Source organism: Talpa occidentalis, unplaced genomic scaffold (assembly GCF_014898055.3).
Source record: "Talpa occidentalis isolate TD23 unplaced genomic scaffold, MPIMG_talOcc4v2.1 talOcc4.11, whole genome shotgun sequence".
Classification (NCBI taxonomy): domain Eukaryota; kingdom Metazoa; phylum Chordata; class Mammalia; order Eulipotyphla; family Talpidae; genus Talpa; species Talpa occidentalis.
Genome location: NW_023601104.1, coordinates 35,946,837 through 35,959,410, shown reverse-complemented (window position 1 = coordinate 35,959,410; position 12,574 = coordinate 35,946,837). Strand labels below are relative to the sequence as shown.

The 12,574-nt window shown below is 35.4% G+C and overlaps 1 protein-coding gene across 11 annotated transcripts in view; it reads left to right on the top strand.

Annotated features, from left to right (window-relative positions):
* The window catches only part of MYO9A (myosin IXA), a 191,763-nt gene that overhangs the window by 161,092 nt on the left and 18,097 nt on the right, over positions 1-12,574 (top strand). For all 11 annotated transcript variants that reach the window (XM_054688553.1, XM_054688550.1, XM_037502853.1 and 8 more), the window contains 3 exons: positions 5,174-5,285; positions 7,056-7,117; positions 10,736-10,928. In XM_054688553.1, coding sequence (XP_054544528.1) covers positions 5,174-5,285; positions 7,056-7,117; positions 10,736-10,928 — 367 coding nt within the window. The remainder of the gene's footprint in view (positions 1-5,173; positions 5,286-7,055; positions 7,118-10,735; positions 10,929-12,574) is intronic.

Genomic DNA, 12,574 nt, shown 5'->3' with positions numbered 1-12,574 from the left:
AATATGTTGGGATTTTTTCATTTGTTTGTTATAAAAATGTAATTTTCAAACCAGCAGCTTGAAGTATACACAAAATTTTTTGTGGCTATAGTTAAGTAATAGGTTTGTCAAGTAACTGAGGGTAATCATTTATGCCTTTACAAAAATTTAGGATGAGAAATATTTCTTGAATTCTGTGACTTGTTATCAATAGTAGCTTCCTAAAATGCCAGAAAACTGCAAATTTTATTCATAAAGGGTAAAAATATGATCCCTTTTAAGTATTAGAGATAAAGGTTTTGCTTTTTATGAATTTTCTCTCTCTTCTAAAGAAAGTAAAACTATTTAGGATTTTGCAATTAAAGTTACTTCTAGTTGGAAAGTCATTTCCAAAAGCATTTGAGCTTATCTTACTATTGTATGTATTATCGTGTTACATGCCTCTGTCTTTATAATAATCTTTTTAATTGCAAGGATGAGTTTAGCATAGAAAAGTTCATAGTCTATTATTGAGGACAGTTATTTAAAGATTATTACTGTTAGATGTGCTACATACTATAGTAGAAATGGTGCAAAGTGCTTTTTAAACACAGAAAGGGAGCATGAAGATATATTTTATAGAAGAATTCTTGACACATGAATAGTAGTTTAGATGGGCTAAGTATCTGGCCAGAGAGAAAAAGTCTGTCCAAATACACATGAGTGAAACACCTGGCATATTGCTCTAACAGCTTTGATTGACTCAAGTGTTGGCTGTTTGTAATGGGGGAAAGAGGATGGTATTGGAAAATTAGATACAAGTCTGGACACTCTACCTTCAAATTATATCTAATAGTTGACCATTTTATACAGTAGTGCAATACAATGCATATTCTTTTTTTTTAAGATTTATTTTACAAGAGCTGAGGTACAGGCCAGAGGTACGGGAGGGTGAGAGGATTCATCAGAGACAGAGGATTCACCAGAGACAGGATTCACCAGGGGAGCAGAACAGGCAGACGGACCAGAAGCACTGCTGAGGGGAGCAGTGGGCGAGACAGGAGAGGTCTGCCTCACCATGTGTCTATCTCCCTGGCCAGCTGGGAATCGAACCCATGCTGCAGAGGCTATGGACAGCCTCACAGTGCTGCGCTCAACCCGCTGTGCCACCAGGGAGGCCCTACAATGCGTAGTCTTGCAATTGGTCTGCCTTCTTATACTCGTTCCCTTTCCTTATAACTCTTTAGTGATATTCAGTGTTCTTAGGCTAGAATATGGAGTTCTTACCATGTGTACAAGATTTAACATGTTCTTGCACTGATTATCTTTCTAAGCTTCATTTTCTTCTCTTTACCCCTATTCTCTCTGCCTAAGCTCAGTTTGCTGCCTTTACCTCCTCTTTCTTCTCCCATATTCATTTTCCCTTTCTAACTTTCCCCTGAAAATGTTAAGTTTTAGGGTCTACAGAGCCTGGATTCACGACCCTGTCAAATTCTAATTCTAGAATATTCATTGTTGACCTTAGTAATAAATCAGAATTGCAAGTCCATCTCCCTATCACTTGTAAGCCAATCTCTAAGGTCTTTTAGATCATTGCTTATAGCTTTTCCACTATGATGTCTTTTACAGCTATTTGCCTGTTGAAAGTTTCTTCCTTTTCTTAGGTACAGAATTGTGAAAGTAGTATAGTATGTCTAAGCCCCTGGCTGAGCTTACATCTGTTCCTCAAAGGAGGATTTTTGAATTGAAAGGCTTAGATAAGACTGAGCCTCAGTTTCCTAAAAGTAGGAATAATGCTTCCATCACTAGATTTTTGTGAAGATTAAACAAGATTGTATACAAAGGAAAGGGTAGGAAGGCTTATTACTAACAGGTACTGTTTAGGCATCCTATATACTTTAAGTCTTAAAAGAATAATCTTTCTCATTTAGGAAGAAATACCTAAAGATAAAAATGAGCAAAGAATATGAGATAAAAGACAAATTTTTCATTGTATTCTATTTTGTGCATTTGATTCACTCAGAATAAAGGAAGTTTTTTTTATTTTTTGATACTTTTAAAAATCAAGGTAGTATTAGTTTACAACACTGTATATGTCTCAGAAATACAGGATTCCCATCTCTTCAGATATGTTACGACAACATACCAACCACCATGGCACCCACATTCTTCTACCATATTCCATTGTGCCCCTTCCTCTCCTCTCTCAATTCCTCCTTTCTCTCTCTAGTAACCTCAGTTTTACCTTCAGATTTTCAAGATTTGTTTTTGTTTTTGTGTTGTCTAAATATTTATTTCTCTGTATCCACATATGAATGAAACTATCTGTATTTCTCTTTCTCCTTCTGTCTTATTTTACTTAGCATAGAATAAATTTTTAATGAAAATTTTAACATTAGATTTCTATAGAAGAAAATAATGTGCGTATGTGCAATTTACAACTTCACTGGGTAGAATGATGTTTGTGAGATAAAATATCAATATCTGGGAATATTTGAGACATCCTAGAGCAAAGCCATATTATAAAACTGGGATAGATGAACCATAGTTGATATTATTTCACTTAGTTACTTATTTATTTAAATCCTTGAGGAAAAAAATGATACTCCCCTACTATGTATATTTTTTTGTTTTTTTTTTTGATTGATTGATTGGTTTGTTTGTTTGTTTATACATACAAGCACTGGATACAGTCAGAAGCGCAGGAGGGTGAGAGAATTCACTAGAGCCAGAGCAGGGAGCTGAGCAGGCAGAAGGACCGAAGTACACTGCTGAGGGGAGCAGCGGGCAGCAGGAGAGGTCTGCGCGCCATGTGGGACCCTCCTCTGGTGGCGGGGGATTGAACCGGTGCTACAGAGCCTGCGGGCAGCTTCGAAACCCAGCGCTCAACCGCTGCGCCACCGGGGAGGCCCCCTACTATGTATTTTGATACACTCAGTGTTACCTCAGAACTAATTCTTCTATAATTGTATAGTTCATTGATTTTTAGTATACTTATATAGTTGCAACCATCACAGCAATCAGATTTTAGAACATTTGTATCACCCCAAAAGAGTTTTTTATGCCAGATTGTAGTCATTGCCTTTTACCACCCTCACACCCAACAAGTACTAATGTGCTTTCTGATTCTATAATTTTGCAGTTTGGGGACATTTCATATAAATAGAATTATACAAGTGTGGTGTTTTTGCATATGATTCTTATTATAATTTTTTTTTAAGGATTTATTTATACGAGAACAGAAGTACGGGCCAGAGGCACGGGAGGGTAAGCGGATTTAACAGAGACAGAACAGGGAACAGACCAGGCAGACTGATTGAAACGCTGCTGAGGGGACCAGTGGGTGAGACAGGAGAGGTCTGCCACGCCATGTGGGTATCTCCCTGGCCACCCAGGAATTGAATCCGCGTTGCAGAGGCTGTGGACAGTTTCACAGTGCAGCGCGCAACCTGCTGTGCCACCGGGGAGGCCCCCTCTTATTATAATGTTTTGAGGTTTATCAGCAACTTGGTCTTTTTAGTGCTGAAATACCATTCTCTGTTATGGGTATAGCACATTCTGTTCATCATTTAATAGATATTTGGGTTGTTTCTACATTTTTATTTTTATGAATAATGTTGCTGTGATCCTTTGTGTATAGGTTTTTGTATAGACATGTTTTTAATTCTCAGGTATAAACCTAAAGTGGAATCTTTGTCTTATATAAACTCTGTTTAACATTTTGAGAAGCTTCCAATCTTTTTTTCAGGTGATTTGTCGTTTATAATTCTACCCGCAATATGAAGGGTTCCAATCTTTCCACATTCTTACCAACAGTTGTTACTACTATAATACCCAGTCATTTTAGTGGACAGGAAGTGACATTTCATCATGTTTTTAACTTGCATTTCCTTGATGATTAATGATTTTGAGCTTATTTCATTTACCAGTTAGCTTTTTATATTTTTATGAATTTTCTATTCAGAATTGCCCATTGTTAACTTGAGTTATATTCTTATTGAGTTGTAAGTTTTCATATTTTCTGGGTAGAAGTCCTTTATCCAGTTACATGATTTGCAAATATTTTTTTCTTTTGATATTCTTAATGGTACTTTGAACTTAAAAGTTATAAACTTTAATGAAGCTTAGAACAGTGTATTTTGATGTTACAAAGAATGAAGAGTTCATTGGTATAGTTTTAGATCTTATATTTCAGTTAACCTTTAACTAATTTGTCAGTTGTAGAGTTTTGATGTATTATTATCTGACAGAACAAATTATTATTCCACTTCCTAGTTCTATATCTGTACGAAACTGGATTATCTTTTTTTTTTAAAGACCCATTCGTTTATGCATGCAAGAACTGGGGTACAGGCCAGAGGTGAGGGAGGGGTGAGAGGATTCACCAGAGACTGAGCAGAGAGCAGAGCAGGCAGACTGACTGAAATACACTGCTGAATGGAGCAGTGGGCGAGATTGGAGAGGTCTGGTGCCCGATGTGGGTAGCGCCCTGGCTGGCCAGGGTTCTAATTCCTGCTGCAAAGGCTGTGAATAGCTTCACAGTGCTGTGCTTAACCCCTTGCGCCACCAGGGAGGCCCTGGATTATTTTGTTATATGTCAAACTCAGCTGCTTACTATCAGCAGATTGAATGCAGAGGTAGATAGAAGAATCCAAGTGTCTTTTTTTGAGCCAGACATTAGAGATATTTATAAAAATGTAAAACAGTACTCCTCATCTCATTAATTTGTTTTAAAGAAACAGTTGTTTTTCCTGAAGATGTTACTTATGTAACATGTAGTATGCTTAATGTTAATTTTAAGGGAATTTAGCAAATACATTTTTTCAGTATTAGTTTCTAGTGTTGTAAATATCAATAGGTTTAACTCATAAATAGGAGTTATTTAAGGTCATCAGTTTTCAAAAATATAAAAGGCTCTTAAAGTTAAAAATAAAAATTTGGGAACTTCTGCTTATTCAGAGTCATAGAAAACATCCCTTATATGTCTGTTGTATTGTTTTCTGATTTTCATATAAATTGGTCTCTACTAGATTTTTAGTTTTTTGAAAACAGAAGCCATGTATTTTAGTCTTTATTTCCCGGATGATCAAAAATCTGTAATAAGTGCCCAGTGAAGATTTCACAAGAATTTGATGGATTTCCCATTGACTGAGCATGTTAGGGCAGTGTTTATTGTGTTGCCTTTAACATAAATAGCTTTATTATTTTCATTCAGGTGGAAGAGCACAATGGTCACATCTTTAAGGCTACCCAATATAGCATCCCTACATACTGTGAGTACTGTTCTTCTTTGATATGGATAATGGACCGAGCCTCAGTTTGCAAATGTAAGTATGAGAGTCCTTTTTTATTAACCAGTTGACATTTGTATTTTCTTAGTTTCTTGTATCTTCTTTAACATAAGGGAGTAATTCATACTCTGTATTCTTTAGCCCCATCTCTCATTATACTCTCATTTATTCTCTGTAGCCAAATAATATATTTTGGTGGATTTTGGTCAGTGTATATGTAATTCTATCTTAAATACTCTTCTAGATATTGCTGTACTTACTGTTTCAATTAATTCATGTGTCCACCAGGAATTACCTCTTAGAGAACTCTCCGTACTTTCCTATCTAAGATCCACCCTGTCCCCAAATTCTGTCCCCTTACTCAACTTTAAGAGTTTTTATAGCAGTTATCAGCATCCCAGATTATATTATTTTCATTTGTCAGTCTGTTCCTCTTGAATGTATGTTCTGTAAGGTTAAGAAACTTATTGTCTTCAGCATCAATGCCTAGAATGGTTCTACATATTGTAAGTTTCAATAAATATTGTTAGGTAGATGGATGAATGAATTAATGAAAAGATCCATAGGTATAACCAAAAAGGACTTTTTCCTATTGTGAATCTAAGAATGTGTGTAGAGATTTTTTTGTAGGTGAACTTGGATCTGGTTTACAGAGGTCCTTTAGCTTCCATTCCCTCCATTGTGACATCAACTCTGGTGCATTCAGTAATTCTACAAGGCTTTGAATGGAAAGGCTTGGTGTTCAGTATAATAGCATGGGTAAAAGTCACTTTATCATAATGAAATCACCACCATTGTTGGATATTTCCACAGTTCAGCAGTGGCTTTCCTTGTTTATTATCAGTAGTCCAAAAAATTATAGTGAAAGTGAAAATAGGAAGTACATTGACATGTTTAATGTTAATCTGATTCCTGTGTAAGTTTTGGTATTGTTCTCTCTGTAAGTTGAAACTACAAGTTTGAATAGTCTGCTTTTTTATGGCTTGAATGTAGTTGGTTAACTTTCTTTGTGATTATACTTGTGATTTTCCCAGTACAATGATACAACCTCTCCTACTTGATCTTAACCTCGAAAACCCAAGTTCTACTTTAGAAATTTAAAGATATTTGGGTGTTGGTGTGCAGGAGCCAGAGCTGGTACAGGGAAATGACATAAATCAAGTATGTTCTCAGATTCAGTGTGCCTCTTACTAGCTACCAGCTTCTTAGCCACCTGTTACCTTTTGCTACAGGAAGATATTTCTGCTCCGAACCTTTTCTATATATCATTTCTCCAAGTACAACTGATATTCTTTAAGTTCTGGTTGCTCAAAACTCTATCTAGACCTTCTAATATTATAAATAAGTCCTTTCATGTATCTTAATGTGCTACACAATTTGTTTTTATTTCAGCAAGTTTATTGGCAATAAAGCCTTCCTTGCACACTGGTATATCTGGTGTTTTAGCAAATTATAGAACAAATATATTAAGAGAACATGAGTACTAAATTGTGAGTCAAACCGCAAAGATAGATATTTTCCTTAAGTATGGCAGGGGCTGATGGAGGGATGGGAAATCTTGAAAGAATAAAATTTTTTTCATAAATAGTGGTTAGAAATTTTAGGCACATTTTCAGCTCCATTTTTCCAAGTAATATGTGTTTCTTATTACTTTTTTATTCTAATGCCATATAAAGTGTGTGTGTGTGTGTATACATTGCAGTAGTCTCTAATTTAAAGAATTCATGTCTGGAATACAGTTGTAAACTAGTTGTTTAATTGATACGCAGACTTCTAAAAATACTGCATTCTTAACCTGTTTTTCAGTATGCAAGTATGCTTGCCATAAGAAGTGCTGTCTAAAAACCACAGCCAAATGCTCTAAAAAGGTAAGAAGTTGACCCCTATGAATAATAAATAATAAATCTGTTAGTTTTTTGTGCCTCATGGAAAGAAATAAGCCTCTTGCTGGATTAGAGCAGTGGTTCTGAAACACTTTGACCACAAATCACAGTTATAAATACATTTTATTTTATGATCCAGCATACATACCCTAGAGGGATAAGTATATAAAACTGATAGGATTTTCTTGGGTAACTATATTTACCCTTACTTCATGGGAGCTACTAAACCTTAGTGATTTTACCACAAAAAAATTACAGAACACTGCTTTTAAAGGTTCCTGTGTCTTCAGACACTCCTAGGAACTGTCTTGAAAGTGGTAAAGTATAATTAAAGATTTTTCATTTGAATAGCAAAATTCACCCCCATAGTTGATATTTTTACACATTTCTACTTGGATGGTAGATACTGAACGTGCATTCGTGCCTTACAGCTCAAAGAGGAAACTGTTTTTGAAAGATTTCAAACTTTGATTGAATATAACCACTTTTTTTTACTTCTTAGTCACATACTGACAATTGTAACAATTCTCTACAAATCTGAACTATAACATACATATGTCTGTGTATTGTTTACAGTCTGCATAGAGTTTGCATCTGTTTCAAATGAGTATACAAATCATGGTAAAATACAAAGAGAAATTTCATTAGGGACTTAAAATATAATGAAAGTGAAACAGTAGCTTCCAATGGAGTCACTTGTGGCAAAGTGATGCTCCTGCTGAGAACACTGGGGGGCAGGGGTAGGGTGGGAGTGGGGTGGGGTGGAGTTTGTTACCAAGCATCAGAGAACTGCCCAGGCAAATTGTACCTTAGGAGACCTATATTGTAAAGAGAAGATAAATGCACATAGTAAATCTGTATTAGTGGGATGGTTTTTCTCCTAGTGGGAATTTGTCAGTTCTTATAGGGCAAGAAATCAAACTTCTAGGCAGAGGGGCATATTTAAGAGTCAGAAGCCAGCGAAGTTTTTAGGGATCTCATAGGACTCTAAGATACAAAAGTACTTAGCTCCACACACTAACACTAGCAGCTTAGCATTAATTTTAGGGTAAGGTCTGTGTCTTTATTTTCCTCTCACCTGTCACATAAATGACATGTTTATAATAAGACTGGAAGAAAAATTAGCATCAACTCAAGTAATATCTTGAATTTCAGACTCAAGAATGTTTGTAACTTGATATATACTAATTAGACACTGATAGTTTTTGAGGATAATAAATAGATTGTATATACAATAGAATATATTAAAAGTGGAGAAAGTGGATATGCGGAAATTTGTCAAGAAACTGTCAGAATAATCTAAGTGGGCAGTGATAAGGGTTTGAATTAGTGTGAGAACAGAAAAGAAAAAGTAGAGTGTACTGATGGACTCAGAGATCTTGGGACTGGACACAAGCTGAAGGAGACAGCGAGGTGTACAATGTTGAGTTAGGGAAGGAGAATTTTACAAAGGAAGGAAAGAACAAGAAAGATTTTCCAAAAAAGGTTACAGTTTTCAGGGATAATGTCTGGCATTTTTCCCTTCTTTGAATTACCTTGAATAATCTTAAGGTTAAGCACTTCTGTTTCAGTCACATAAATTTTATATATTTAGTAAGATATGCTATCAGACACACTCCTGAAACCAATTAAAAAAAGAGCTTAGATCACTAATCATGGGTCAGTGTGCCTTTACCTGTTGTCATCAATGTCCAGTTAAACTTCCCTAATGTTTACATAAACATCAAAGCATTCTTATGTTTCAGAAATTGACAATTCTAATTCATATGAAATGATAGATTTCCTAATGATAACTGGTATGTAAATGTTTAGCATACAAAGTCTACGCCCCTTGTCCCTTGCCCAAATATCACCTTTACATTAAGAGATTTTTATTAAGAAGGGAAATAGTACAGTTACAATATATTCATTTGCAACTCATTATTTTTTTTATTCTTTTATTTGTATTATTTTTTATTTGCGTAACATTAGTTTATAATATTGTACTTGATTACAGGGTATATTTTTACATCTCTTTAGATGTACATTACCACATCACTCTTACCACCAAAGCACCATAATCCTCTACTATAGCCCATTGGGACCTCTCCTTCCTTTATTCCCCATACCTGTTCTTTCCTTCAAGTAGCCTCAATTCTACAATCCAATTTCCAGAGTTTGTTTTGGTTTAGTTTTGTCTGTTTCTTTATATTCCACAAATGAGTGGAATCATGGAATTTTTTTAAGTGAATCAGTGTTGCTTTTACATCACTGTTTATATTTTGGGAGTATAGGATTTCCTCCTTCCCTCCCTTTCAGGTATTACTGCCTTTTCCCTTCTGATATACTTTGCTTCACGAAATCCCTTCTGGTTACATCCATGTTGTCTAAGATGAGAAGATTTCATTTTTTTTTTTTTAATAGTTGAGTAGTAGTCATTGTGTATATATGCCACATCTTCTTAATCCACTTATCTGTCATAGGAACACAGCTTGTTTCCATGACATGGTTATGTAAGTAGTGCTGCAATGACCATAGGAGTACATATATTCCTTCAAATTAGTGTTTGTGCATTCTTTGCATAGTTACCTGGGATTGGAATTGCTGGATCATATGGCATATGTATTTTTAACATTTTGAAAGACCTCCACACTGTTTTCCATAGGAACTAGACCAATGTACATTCCCACCAACAGTGTATGAGGGTTCCTTGTTCTCTACATTCTCAACAACACTTGTTGTTTCTGGTCTTTTTGATATGGGCCATTCTCACAAGTGTGGGGTGATACCTCATTTTGGGTTTTGACCTGAATTTCCCTGGTGATAAGTAACGATGAACATTTTTCTGTGTGTGTTCCTGTTGATCATCTGTGTGTCTTGTTGGGTGAAGTGTCTGTTTAGCTCTTCAATCCCATTTTTTAATTGGGTTATTTTCATTTTTTGAGTTGGGTAAGCTTGTGTATATCTTGGCTATTAGCCCTTTGTCAGCTGTATTATGTGCAAACATTTTCTCTTCTAGTAGGGTGTCTTTTCATTTTCATCATAGTTTCTTTAATTGTGTAGAAGCTTTTAGTTTAATGTAGTCCCATTTGTTTATTTTTGCTTTTTCAAATCTTCTCATTACAGTTGAGTCCCCAAAGACATCTCTGAAGCTAATGCCTCAAGGTTTTTTTGGCCTATTTTCTTCTACATATATTATGATTTCAGTTCTTAGATCCAAGTCTTTAATCAATTTTGTTACTTTTTTTGCATGGTATGAGGCAATGCTCTAGTTTCATTCTTTTGCATGAAACTGTCCACCTTTCCCACCATTATTTGTTGAAGAGACTTTCTCAATTGTATATTCTTGGCTCCTTTGTCATTAAATTAACTGTTCATATATATGTGAGCTTATTTCTTCCCCCATTATTTTGGAGGGATGCCTAGTAGGGGGAACGGGGACTTATAGGTGAATTGGGACTTACTTATACTCTCATCATTAACCATTATTTGTTTTCCCTCCGTTGCTCATAAATGTGCACATAAAACTCAGAGAAGTAAAATGTAGTCCCCCTTGAAGAATTTATTAAAAACGTTTAAAGATATTTGAATACATTTGGTAACAAAAAATTGTCTTCCATTTAGTATGATCCAGAGCTGTCATCTCGGCAGTTTGGAGTTGAACTGTCCCGTTTGACCAGTGAAGATAGAACTGTTCCTTTAGTGGTGGAAAAGCTCATAAACTATATTGAAATGCATGGGCTGTATACAGAAGGTATTTACCGAAAGTCTGGTTCAACTAATAAAATCAAGGAGCTTCGACAAGGTCTAGATATAGGTAAGATACTACCCTTCGAATCAAGACCGAATATTTTTTATTTAAATACTTCATTTCATGCTGTTAAAGTTTTCATTGCATATTTATCCTTTTCTTGAAAACAGAAGAAAGCAATCTTTTCTGGGTTTCTTGTTTTGTTACTTTCTAAAGAATCTTTGTATTTATATGGTTAATTCAGCAAACATTGATTGTGTGTCACTTGTGCAAGGAATCATTAGGTACTTCAGACAGATGTCATTTAATCTTCCTAATGATCTTGTAAGATCATGCTATCTATAGTTTACAAACAAGACTATTTGGATTCAGGGAGATTAAATTGTTGCTGATACATGGCTCTGTGCTTATGTTTTTATATTAATCCTCACAACAATCTTATGAATTTGGAATTATTATCCCTATTTATAAATGAAGAAACTGAGGCCTACACAGGATTTGACTACCAATAAATGAAAATGCTGGAATTTAACCCCAGACCATTTGAATCTGTAATCTAAACTATTATCTATTCTAATATTCAGACTAATTGTTCTTCCAGTGCATCTGTTGCTATTCTATATTAAGGACATAGTTATTTAAGCTGATAAATAGGTTGAATGTGTATCTGTGTAGAACTCTACCCTCAGTCCTGGAATGTATTCAGGGGTATGTCTTTGATTTCATTTTCAGCTTCTACTCTTCACCATTGTTAGGAAGGAATAGATCTTTTTGAAACAAATGTAGGTCCAGTGTTTATCTTGTGCACATGCTTTTTCTGGATTAATGAACAAATCAGGTATTTTTAAATGAACAAATCAGCATGGAAACATGAATAAAATTTCCCATTAAACTCAAATAAGCTGTTCTGCGTATAGGAGACTCAGTTTAGTTCAGTTTCAGTGTAGTGTTTAGTTGTCTCTTGTACCTCTTCACTTGCACAAGTGAAAAATCTTTCATCTTCTATCCTTCCTATCGTCTCATCTATTTAACCTTAGGAAGTTTCTAAGTGAAACAGTGTAATACATGTAATGTTTTCTTTATATTTCACAAGTTCAATTATTACTGTTCTTTCATTTCTAAGAATCACTTCAAATCAGACGTACTTTCAGAACATGTCCTCTGGCCCTTTTTTTCATTTGTCATATATAAACTGCTACTGAAAGTGTAATTCACAGACCATTCTACAAGATAAGTGCAGAAATTGAGAGGACACATTTAGAAACAGTGGTTTAACAGTGCTTTCACAGGAAAATATGTAATATTTTATTTTATACATCTATCAGTCCACAACAGATTTGGAAAACAAACAAGAACTGTTCCTTTGCCACAGTTAGAAGCATTCGTTCCAAAGCAAGGAATTGGATTGTAAGGTCTAAGTAAGCCAGTTTAAGAACTTGAAGGCTTCGGGCCTCCCTGGTGGCGCAATGGGTTAAGCACCGCACTATGAAGCAATCCGCAGCCTCTGCAGCATGAGTTTGATCCCCAGCCAGCCAGAGAGCAACCCACATGGTGCAGCAGACCTCTCCTATCTCGCCTGCTGCTCCCCTCAGCGGTGTATTTCAGTCAGTCTGCCTGTTCTGTTCCCCACTCTGTCTCTGGTGAATACTCTCACCCCAGCTCTTGTATATATAAATAAATAAATCTTTTAAAAAAAAAAGAATATGAATGCT